Consider the following 12,781-nt stretch of genomic DNA (forward strand, 5'->3'; position numbering starts at 1 on the left):
ACATATTTTATTAAATTTTAAGATTTATAAGTTTTTGAACAACAACAACAAAAATCAAAGTCCAAATATCATTATTAAAAACGAGTTTACCGTAAATATAATTTCCCAGTGGCGAGTTTCATGAAAAATGTTTTCCAAAACACGTTTGATAGTGTAGTTGATGTAGTTGGGGCTAGGACCTAATTCATTAAAAATCTTGAAAGGCCTTGAAAATTAATGGGAATATAATAAACAGCTTTTTTTTTAAATGGAAAATCATGACCCAAATTATCACAATATATAATAATTAATTTATTATAATATATAAAAAGTAACTTTTCCCAAACTGTTATTGTCACAATATTGAATAAAACATAATTCTTCAAAAGATAAATTATCGGGGACTGATATTAAGTTATCAATAAAAAGTAATATGATTTCAACTTAAATTTTAACCTAATTTATTTTTTATTGAAATATCTACAAGTTATACATAATATGTTGCATAATGAGGAAATGAGATGAATGTAAATTTTTTTTTCTTTGAACTTCAATGTTTTTGATTGCAATGTATAATTAATTTTAAAATGTTATCTGTATTTCGTTTCATTTAGTTAACTAAACAAAAATATCTAGAGAAAAATTAAATCTAAAGTCGATATTGGTATTTTATACAAGTACGTTACTGATATACTCATGTGTTTTTATATATATATTGTAGTGTTTAACCCCCAACTGTATTCATAAGATAAAACTTCAATTAAATTTTTATAATTCTTATGATTTTTATTGAGATGTTTGATGATTAAAAAAATAAAAACTTAAATTACATAAAATAATTACTAACAGTGACGATAATAATAAATAAAATAAAATATCAAAATAAAATTTGAATTTTTTTTTGTTTTTATGTAGACCAAACTTCTGCAATTATTAAAATGTTTAAATTATCTAATACAACTTTCTCCTCATACAAACGCACATATACTTCGTATAATTATACAGTTGGGACATCGGATTATTTTGATCTATAAATAGAACAATAATTTTGCTGACTTACTTATGGATCAGTTACAGCTCACTATGTAATAAGTACAAATAACCGATTTTACCTTTGATAACTTAAATAAATATAAGACCATTCGAAATTAAGATATCTAGTGCTACCTTTCAAAAAAATTACAGCACCATGAAATAAATATAATTTACAAAATAAAAAAATATAGATATTAACTATATAATTTATTAAATTGTTATTCATTTGTTTTTAATTTATCTATTTTTGACCAAATTCGTCCTATTTACCAACTGTATTTTAAACAACTAATACCCCCCTACCAAGATGACCTTGAGTATAAATGAAATTTCCAAGAAATTGATGTGAATGTTTCAATTTTTGGACCACACCTTCTACCAAATAACATTATACGTTCACCAAAAAAAAACTAAATAAGTAAAACCATTCCACTATTAGGTGTTAAGAATCAAAGACACAATGAGTGTTGGTAAAAGAACAAATATCCCAAAATGAATTGTTTGGTTAATATTTCACCATTAGTCGTCACTATAAAATCAAGCGGTGTTAATGACTCACTGAAGTATTTAAAAGATGTTAATTAACATTCCACACATATATAAATAGCTTCCAACCGTTAACAAATTAAATTCAGTCAATGTAAATTTAATGGTGCACGTATACAGTGCGTACTATATTGTTTTAATAATTAACTGTCAATTTTGAGCGTGCAGTAACAGCACACACACCTGCACTGCACAAATGCACAAACCAATTAATAAAACAGGAAAAGTTCCAAATTATAAATTATTATTTATTTTGGTATATTTAGGATTATTAGGATTAACGAACAATAGCTGGTTGTTACTGTAAATAAACTTTTTTATGGACTTTTTTATGAATTAAAAAAATATATTCCGTGTTTATTAATAAATTATAACATTACAATCTAAAATCAAAACATATTATTTTCCAACGGCCATCACCCATCAGCGCACTAGTCACTTATCACTTTGGCTGTCGTTCTTCGTTATTGCCCGTTTATAATTTGAAATTCATCAATAAATAAAATTTTTTAAATTTAATCAATATTATAAAATATGAATTCAATCGACGACGATGAGAAAGCGCATTGCAATTCTTTTCGTTTTGTTTTTAATTAATATAAATTAGAGATGTACTGAAAACCCGGCAATTACTCGATAGCCGAGTACTTGATATCATGATTAAGACTAGGCTCTTTACTCGGTGTTAAACTGAATTTGTACTCATTCCCTACCTGGTACTTGGTGTAATATTGAAATGTTTACTCGGCCAATACTCGGAATCCGGTTAATAATCAATTGTTTGATTTGTCTGATTTTCAAGATTTATAGTATATACCACTTTATTGCACATTATTTAAGCTCTAATAATTTTAAAGAACATTAATCACCACCCCCCTCTAAAATAAGCATCTATTTAGGTGTCTATGACATTTACAGTTTCGGTAGTGTGCATAAAAATTTATGAAGTTTTTGAACCGAAGAACCTACTATTCATGTGTAATGTGGTCGACTTTCAAATGATATAATAATAAACTGTCAATACAATATATGCATAGTATATCTTAGGACACGAACAATGATTTTCGTTCATTATTAGTATTTTACAAAGATAAGAAGTGTCAAGGCCTTAGTTCTTTCTTGCCTGGAGACTCATTTTCTTATTTTTTTTTCTTCATATTACCATAGATTAAATACACTATTATTTAATTTACGTTTTAAGTCCGTTGGTCTCGTAAATTCGAAATAATCTTGTTTTGATCAATATCAGTTCGAGCAAAACCAACCCACAAACATTACAATACATAAATGCCACCAACTGGGGTTACACCACTGAACATGGGCGTCCCCAGACATTTTTCTAGGGGGGGGCAAAATTAATTTAAAAAATAAATGAAAATTTTTTTATACATTTTATTTATAGTAAATTATTATATTTCGTCATTATTAAAATTACGAATTAAAACATTGCAATTATGTAGGTATTATTATTACAGTTAAAACATTCAAAAATATTTCTGTGGAAATAACATTATTCTAGGGGGGGGGCAAGTGTCCCGTCTTGCCCCCCTTGGGGACGCCCATGCCGCTGAGCTGTTAGGCCGAATCGGATTGTATACGGTACGCGAACGAAGTCATTGAGCGATCGATAAATATTTTTACAATTTTCGCGCGTTGCGTTGAAATCTGTCGCCGACAGTGTACGGGTGTTTGGTAAATTTGCAAATGATCTAACTGCGGTGCGTAATCCGACGGTGGGTAATTATTCGGGGGAAAATCCACGCTCCAGAAGAGACATATTATATGTGTAACGTCTGGCCTGTGGCGAAACGTTAGCGTAACGGTGTTTTTTTTTTAAATCCCACCGGTTCTCACTCTTAGATGCTTACCTTTTCCCTCGCCAATTTCATTTGCGCGATTTCGCGGTAATTACGCGCGTATTATGACGCACGCGTCCGACGTTAATTCGTTTGTAATTCATTCCGTCGTGGGTTATTATATTCGTTTTTTTTTCTCGGAGTTGTTCCAGAAATAGCTGCGCGGGGCCGAGGACGCGCGGGTATCGGTTAACGAGAGGGGAGGGGACATGCATAACATGGTCAGCAGAAGACATCACGGGCCAGAGGGGTGCCGAAGATGACGCATAAGTGGTTGCGGTGAACGGGATGTATGAGGAGGAGGTTAATATCCCGACGATTGCGTTCCAGGGAAGTCCACTCGCGAGACGCCCGTCACCGGGACGCGTCGTGACCATCCTCCCTCTCTGCGGTCCGAGACCGCGATGAATGGGAGAAACACGACGCCGTCATGCACGAGTATCATTATCGTTACTTTAACGTCGATTGACCGGTGGGGGTGGGCAGGGGTGGCGGCTACCTGGCGTGTCGAGATTGACCGATCTCACCTGCGCCGCCGACAGTGTTATTACTATGATTACTGTTATCATTGAGCATTACACATACCGTACGGAGGTGTACCGTGGCATACCGCCGATAACGCGCGCACGTTTCCCGCCTCACCGGGCCGTCCGTCCATCCCCTCCGCGGCCCCGAAAGGCAAAAAAAAAAAAAAATTATAAAAATATCAGAGAAGTAGCACGGCGGCGGCAACCGGTTCCGTGACTGTGCAACGCACACGTACACGCATACACACACGCACGCACGCACGTACACAAGCGCACGCGAGCATGCCGTCTCCTACTCCTCCGCCGCATACACGTAGTGCCTTTCAGTCATGCACCGCTCACTGTACCGCCAGTGTATATAATATACTTCTCGGCGGCATTTATTTTATTCTCATCCGCGGTTGATAGTTATAAATACGTGATAAATAAGAAGACAACTCATTTTCCTCGACGCGCATTTTTCCGTTTCTATCCTCTCTCTCTCTCTCTCTCGTCTCAACTTCTTCTGCAGTGGACGCACGCGACGCAAAAACATTTTAATTTTTTATTTTTCCGTGACGAACACTACTGCACTGCTGCGCACACCCGGAGACGACGCCGCCGCCGCCGCATATCATTACCGTCGCGTTGCAACGCAGGTACGCCACTTGTCGCGCCCACGAAGATAAGAAAATACTTAAAACAAGAAACCGGCTCTGATAACTTTTTGCCGTACAGAACCTTCGCGGTCGTGTCCGTCGATGTTCGCAAAGGTCAGCAGCCGCTAATCCGGCTATCGTGTTCTGATCCCAGACAGTTTTCGATGGGATATTGCAATCCGTTCGTATCGATTCGGTTTGTCAATCGCAAGCTCCGTGCGAAACTTATACCGCTCAGATCTTAAGCCACTGCACATCTTACTGTCGCTACGTGCCCTACGTGCTGCTGCGTGAGTGATAGATCATTGTAAAAGGAAAAAAAATATCGAAATTTCTAGAGAGAGAGAGAGAAAAACAACCGTAAATCGACACGAGTGTTTTTCGTGATATTAATATATTTGTACAGCAAAAAACATCAAATAAACGCGAGTGTTTGTGTGTTTTTTGCAGACCACGATAAGAGTTTGTTTTTTACGCAACACCGCGAAACCAGTCTCCCAGCCAAATGGCTTGGATCAAACCGGAAGACGAATCCAGAATCAAAACGATGCAATATCCAAGCGTGAGTATATTACAGTACAATACATAAATATTAAGTATCATTTAATACGTTGCGCGCTCATAACGCTAACGTCCTGCAAGTCGGATGGTTACTAAACAGCAGTTTTTTGATAAACGTTAAAATGCAACAATCGGACGACGACGATTTGTACGGACTTGGCGCGCGGCCGCTTCACTGCCATGTGTTGGGTTTGGTTTCTTAAACGCTCGTAATCATCATACCCGTCGCTGATAATTGATCGTGCACGCAGGACACCCGATGTGGACATCGGTGACATATTGCCAACCTAAAATTACGCTGCATGATAATATCTTAGCACAATATTATTAAATATATTACCTTGCGCTAGATTTGTTCGCACCGCACAGCGTTCCGAGCGCACACTCGCACACCTCTCGGTAGACACTAATAACACAATAAATGTAAATAATTATAGCAATATACATTACGTATGGGTTTGGTATGTATGGTAAACATGACCGTATTTGCAATACGTATGTACTCGCGAAAACCGTGTGCGTATCAAAATACCCAAGGTTAAGGCGGCGTTAAAATTGTTGTCGCGCTCAACGCGTAAAGCGTCGCGGACTAGAAGATCCGAACGCTCTCGGTGCAGAATCACCAATTTTCCAGTCGACTTTCAGGAGACGACTGGCTCGGTCCGTTCGAGCCTCCTTACAAGCGAACGAGCGCGTGTGTGTGTGTAACAAGTAGGGGGAGAGAAGGATATAGACGGCGCTAGTTAATTGTCAAATTTATTTTATCTCAGAAAATCGACAAATGTGAAAGACCTCATAATCGACAAATTGGTACGCATAGATATATGTATACGCTAAAAATGTCTCTAATCAGTACGTTAATTACCGGCCTCTATAAGATGCTAATGGACAATTTTTATGTCAGTCGAAACCTTTTATATATTAGTCGCAGACGTGCTTGTTTTGTTCGTTCGGTTTTACATACATCTACACGCGTTTTATAACCATTATACACAGAGCCATCACGAATAATAATAATTATTTTACACGTTATTTTGTTTTATATTTTTTTTCTTACTTCCTATATAAATTATAAAATTATATATTCGATTATCTAGTTTTTTTTTTTTTTTTTTTTTTTATACACTTTATATTCGATACTGAATTTTTATTCGTTTCTCATTGGTCATGAAACCATGCTCACCGTCACGTTATTAGAAAGTCAAAACCGATTCTTCCCTTCCGTTATTTCGCAACGGCAGTCGAACCGAAGCATCCCGCGACACTATCCTGCACCATAGTTTTACGTTGTACGTCCACGGAACGTCGAAATCGTGAAAATGGAAATCTCGACATGCGGGGGTAATTACAATCTGTTTTTTTTTCACTCATGTTTTATATTCACCGGATACGGATTTTTTTTTGTAAAATTATTCCACCTCAGTTATATAATGATTTTTGTTCGTGAAATAATAATAATCAAAACAAAATAGGAAAAACGTCATTTTTTGCCCTAGTTGATTTTTTTGATTCATTTTTTTCTTTCGTGATCTATATTAAAAATATGTGTGTACGTGTTCATTATTACTAGTTTGTACTATCAGGATGATGGTTTTTTTATCATTTTAAAACAACCGTTCAACAGATATTATAATTGCTTATTCTATAAAGGTTACTAATAAATTCTTGAGTTAAGGCAGCTTATCTCCGATTATTTCCGGCGAACAAATGTGTAAAAAAAAAATAATCTAAACAGAGAAGTGTGTGAACTTTTTTGCAATAAATATTAATTAAAATTCACTTTGTTTATAAATTTATTTTAAATATTTAAATTAAATTATAAACTAATAATACGTTTTTTTAAGATAGTAACGTACAACAATAATAAATGTGAATTTATGGTCATAAATTTAATTTTCTAATAAAAGCTTTTTATTTAAATTTATTTTATTATTGATTCCGCAAGCTATATACTTTTTCATAGCCACCGCGATAAACGCATTCCATCGTATTTATAATAAAATAAAAACTATTGATAATTTTTTAATCAGCAATGTATAATAAATATTTTATTGTGAAAGCTACTTGTGAAAAGTTTTTTTTTATTTGTTTTTTATTTTGTTATGTTACAACAAAAATACAATTATAAAATAATATTGAATAACTATTTATTTTGGTCATTTATACTCTATATTTTTATTAATCACTATAAAATACGTAAACAAAGAAAATGTAATTACTATTGTATTGTTTTGAATTCATTACACAACAAAACATCAGTAGTATACTGATTTTTTATTGTTGGATCCATTGCCAAAGAATATTAATTACGATAAATGTTTTCATTTAAATTTTTACACACTTTCAAGTATTGCTAGTATTTCAATCTTAAAATTTGCAACATTGTATTACAAGTAAATGAAACAAGGAAAATATATATTTTTAATAATTGTAAGATATTCGAACTTTTCCTCCTATACACATGATGTATACGCCCATACATTTTTTTCTTTTTTTTTTTTTTTGTAAATCTATTTGTATTATATAATTTATTAAAACGTGTCATCATTTATATATTTCTTTGGTTAATTTTACAAAAATAAAATATTAATATGGGATCAGCAATTTTGAAGGTTGTGCATGTTTTTTAAGTTAAATTCAATTTTAATCGTACTGCATTCTGATTTACTGGTGCTCATTTATTTTTAAGATTTCGTGATTTCACGATTTCACGTACTAATAATCATAAGATTAAATTGTACTCAAAATAATGCATTATGGGTTCTATACTTTTACGATTTAATTACAGTGTACAGAGTAATATTTGATTGTATGCATTTCTAAAGGGAAATGCATTGCATTTCAGGTGCATACTATACATAATACATACATAATGTACATAATATAATATACACACATACACGCATATCTAAAAATACATTTTTCAGTAAAAAAAAACTTTTACCTTGACAAGATTTGACAAAATTATTATACTACGTATGTATACTTAATTATTAGTATTCAGTAATGAATAATCATGTTCTAGACTTGAAATTCAAGAATTTTTATTTTTATTTTTGTGATTTATTCACGCGATAGAATCGAGTGTTGTTTCACTGCGTGGTACAAAAAACTAAAACTATGAGGTTTATAAGTACTATTTAATAATTTTCATCCGTATGCTTTTATTATATAGATATTTACTTATATAGCTACACGTGTTTTCATACAATTCGTAAAATATATTCTATTCGATATGCACATATTATTATGTATATATTTATTACTATGGCACCAGAAAAGTATTCAATGGAAATCATTATATAATCAAATCAAAGCCGGGGTTATGGGTACCGATAACAGCTTTCTATGCTAGACGTTATTACTGACTGGGAAATTAATCGATAAAAATCCGACCTCTAACCGTGTAAAATTTTGATCCCGCACAGTATAATATACGTGCTCGTACACAGTGATTGCAAAGAGATACTGCCGTTTCAACAATTTTTTTCCCTATCACAAACTAGGGTGAATTAATTTTGGATGTTTTTGTTTGAAACTTTTACTAAACCAAAATAATTCGAGCATTGATTATTCACCAACTACATTTAAAAGTATTTCTGCGTTCGATCGCTCTGTATGCACGGGCAAAGAAATAATAATATTGTTTATCTTGAACAAATGAATGCATATTTAGATTGAAATAATCTTAACAAATTTGTCAAAACAATTTTTATACAATCCTGTATCGTTCACGGAAACGACTATTTAACGACACTATTTCATACGAATCGCATTGAATAATAACTTCACGTTATTATTTTTCTTTCTAAAACCATATTCTTACATTTAAATCTTTTGGTTTTTGGTGTCAATATATTTCAGTTATATTATTTATATTTTTCAATACAAATGTACACGCGTTGTCCTTAACCACTATCAAATGCTTCATAGCGGATTTGTACTTCAATAAATCGCGCTACCACTCAGATAATGTTTTGTCATGTACGGAATATTATCATTAGCCGGATGTTTCTGACATGGTTAGTTAGTTTCTGATCGGTTTGTATGTTAATTGTAATTTGTTTAGAATTGATTGTATTTTAATGAAACATTAGATTTAACTATTAAAAATTCGAAAAGTTTGATTTCACTGGTATTTGAAAATTTAATTTTCTAAGTCTATGTGTTATTTTTAAAAATGACCTCTTTTATAACTTTACCATCTAGATGGTTTTTTAGTCGATCATACATTATTCGCAGCACAGTATTATTTGTTTCCAATTCACCAGTGATAACTGTTTAAGTTAAAAAAAATATTTTTTTTAAAATATGAATATCTTTTATTGTTTGGTGTTTAACTTAATCGCCAATCTGAGTTTATCCTATTACGCCAAGCACTTTAAACTTGTAGTCGTTCACTCGCTTAATTTACGGTTACATAATGTTTAGTGTCTTAGGTCATTGTTTAAGTTAATGTATTTAAAAATAAGGAAATTTTACCTAAATATATTTTATTTGAACGTATTTAAACAATCTTGTTGAAAATTAAAAGCTGAAAATTTGTATTATAATTTATGCAAAAACTTTTTTCGTTTTCGAGCACACAAAATAATACCATGTTTTATTTTTACTATGCTTTTGTGACATATTCTAAAAACAAATTCTGTAAAAAATTAATAATTTACTATGCATATACTAAATTTTAAACTCTTTTAAATTTAGTAGTAACCTAGATTAATATGTATTTGTTGTCTTATATTTACTACAATACTACTGTGTAAAAGAATGGTTGAAATTAAAACATCTCTCAGAATTTTTTTTTTTTTAGGGGGGGAGGGAGAAATGTTCAATGTTACAACATCGCTATTTTCGCGTATACTCAAAACACTAATTAAAATACAATATTCTATTATAATTGTAGATTATTGTAATGCTTGTTTATCTAAATTCAACAGCAGATAAAATGTAATATTAAATATTGCAATCAACGTTAAAAGTAATTTTCAATATATTTAAAATAAGTTATACACAGTGGCGTACTAACGGGGGGGGATAAACCCCCCTGAAATTTTTAGGATGAATTAACTTTTTATGAGAAAACTAAAATATCTGGTACCTGTAATATCATATTGCATTTAGATATTACAAATTCTCCACCATAATAAAATAAACAGCATAAATTTTAAAATACCTTTGTACTATACTATTATACTATACCTTTAAACTATCAATTATTCAGAACTTTATACCAAAGAAACTAATAAAATTATCCGAAAATGAAATCGAGACAAGTACGCAATTGATGTAAAAACAGTGGCCATTCATGATAAGCTCATGTGACAATATTGTTAACAAAGAAGTTTTATTGTGGAAACAAAGATGGATAGCCGGAGAAAATAATCTTTCTTGCACTTTTATAGATGCAATTAGTTGTTGTGATGTGTTACTGTTCCCTAAAGTATACCAATATTTAAAAATTGGCGCTACGTTGCCCGTCATAGTTGCCAGCGTAGAACGGAGCTTTTCAACGTTGAAACGTATTTATAATTTATTAAAATGTACGATATGTTTTTTTATGTTCAGGTGTCATGCCATCCAATATTTTAATTTAAAAATTAAACCCCCCCCCCCAAGTTCAGGTCTAAGTACGCCACTGATTATAAATTTTGTTCATTCATTCTAAACGACAACAATCACTCCACCACTTTACATTAATTTTTTCCGTTTTTTTAAAACGCGCTTATACCTATAATAATATGTATTTAATAAAATTTTTCTGAAATTGCAAACAATCATTTCAACAGTGACGACTTCTTTTACATAGTTTTTTAAAAAATGTCTTGATGTATAAGCTGATTATAAAAAATAAAAGTATTCTTTCTTACACTTAGTGCCATACTATTGATCGTCAGTTAAGACAATTTACACTCAATTAAAAATTGAACTTCACTTAAATTAAAAATATGGTTTTATTATTAATTAGTTAAATTTTAACGGGACATATTAAGTTAACCGAGATGTTTAAATCAGTTAAAGTGTTTAAACTTAGTTAAATTCATATTATCATAGATAATACCATATTCTTATTAAAAACTAAACAACGTTACGATTGAACTTCTTCATTTCGAAAATGGATAACTGTCCTACCGCTTCCAAAGGGGTAAATGGTCTTTATCTTTTCACATCTCGCAACTTAACTTTTATCGACTTTTTATCATTTTCATATTTTTGTTTCAAACATTTTTACTGCGATAACCATCAAGACTTTTGCTGTTGTATGTCATAGATAAATGTTCTCAAGCCTTATTTTTCATATTTGCTGTTACATTTTTTTTATTTCAATAATTTTTTTTCTGGGAAACCACTAGGCCAATAAATAGTTCCAGTTCATTCTGAATAAAATTTGTTGAGAATTTTCTCCCAATTCTTAGACTCGTTATAAAATTAAAATATGTGACGATAATAATACAAAACAACTAGAACAACAAAAGCACAGATTTACATATTATCTTGCTCAATATACTGTGTATAAGTAATAAATAAATAACTATAATATGGATAAAAAAAATACTGGGATAAAAATGATAATAGATAACAATTTACTAATATGAGGGTAACAACATGTTTATATTAGTACCGTAGCTTACTTCAATTGATAGTAAATCTTCAATTTATAAAATTCTGTTGATTTAAAACCGAGATTAGTTAATCTACTATTTAACTGATGATTGATAAAATAACTCTTAATGTGTTAGTGTGAAATTTAGTGCTCAAAATCGACGTAATGTTACCTAACCTGTTTATTAATCTTTGTTACAAATGTAAGGTAATTTTTTTAATTAGGTATTTAAAAAAAAGATCTGTTATTGTAATTTTTTGCATTTTATTTATCTTTGTTCATAAATACACACATTTTTAAACGGTTTCGTAAGTTATTTTTAAAGTTATATTCAACTGGTAAAGACATTTTTTTTTTAATTTTCTATTGGCATTATTCAGTATACAATTGGGTTAATTATGGGATTCATGGGCTGTTTTGAAACAATGTGTGTGTGTATAGAAATTTATTCGGCCAATTAACAAGTAGGTTCATGATGGGTTGTCCAAAATGTCCCGAGTCAGCTTATGACGTCGACACCACGCGTTGGGAGAAAATCGCAAACCGAATCCCCGCTTCCATCAACCGATAGAAATCACCATTAGTGTCCGGAGGAAACTCCATCGTTGTGGCTTGCACCGAAATTGTAATATAATAATTATAATAATAATAATAACAATAATAATAAATCCATTGTTCCGCGGACTCAATTCGGTTATCATTGAGATAATATCGCGAAAACAAGTGCGAAATCCGTGTGCTTACCGCTGTTGCGTTACGGCATACGCTGGCTACCCAGGCTGATAAAACAATAACCGTCTTCGGCTTCCATACGGCTCATGACTTGAATATTTAAAGTTTTTTGTTTCCCTCTCAACCTATACGAGCATGCAAGTGCCTGTGTTAAGTACAGATTACATATATATGTATATATATATGTATTTATAATATTATTTGTGCGTTAAAAAAAAAAAAATTGTAGATTATATTATATATTATATATGTAATATTCATCTGTTCTTGCACACCGCAACTAGCTGCCACCACCCCGTGGTCCCA

The 12,781-nt window shown here is 31.8% G+C and overlaps 1 protein-coding gene and 1 long non-coding RNA gene across 5 annotated transcripts in view; one reads left to right on the top strand and one right to left on the bottom strand.

The window, feature by feature from the left end:
- Positions 1–12,781, top strand: part of LOC112690060 (facilitated trehalose transporter Tret1-like) — a 51,041-nt gene that overhangs the window by 12,781 nt on the left and 25,479 nt on the right. Inside the window, exons 1-2 of one of the 4 annotated variants that reach the window (XM_025563968.1) lie at positions 4,264–4,871; positions 5,032–5,143. In XM_025563968.1, the coding sequence (XP_025419753.1) occupies positions 5,087–5,143 (57 nt within the window). In that variant the 5' untranslated portion in view covers positions 4,264–4,871; positions 5,032–5,086. Of the gene's footprint in view, positions 1–4,263; positions 5,144–6,273; positions 6,484–12,781 lie in introns of those variants that run through there. The other 3 variants (XM_025563967.1, XM_025563969.1, XM_025563970.1) reach the window with 3 other exon arrangements.
- Positions 5,130–6,221, bottom strand: LOC112690061. The gene is made up of 2 exons (XR_003149174.1): positions 5,483–6,221; positions 5,130–5,429 (listed from the first exon to the last, which is right to left on the bottom strand). It is a non-coding gene; the product is annotated as an uncharacterized LOC112690061 (long non-coding RNA).

This window comes from Sipha flava, unplaced genomic scaffold (genome assembly GCF_003268045.1).
Source record: "Sipha flava isolate LNK unplaced genomic scaffold, YSA_version1 48_pilon_pilon, whole genome shotgun sequence".
Classification (NCBI taxonomy): Eukaryota; Metazoa; Arthropoda; class Insecta; order Hemiptera; family Aphididae; genus Sipha; species Sipha flava.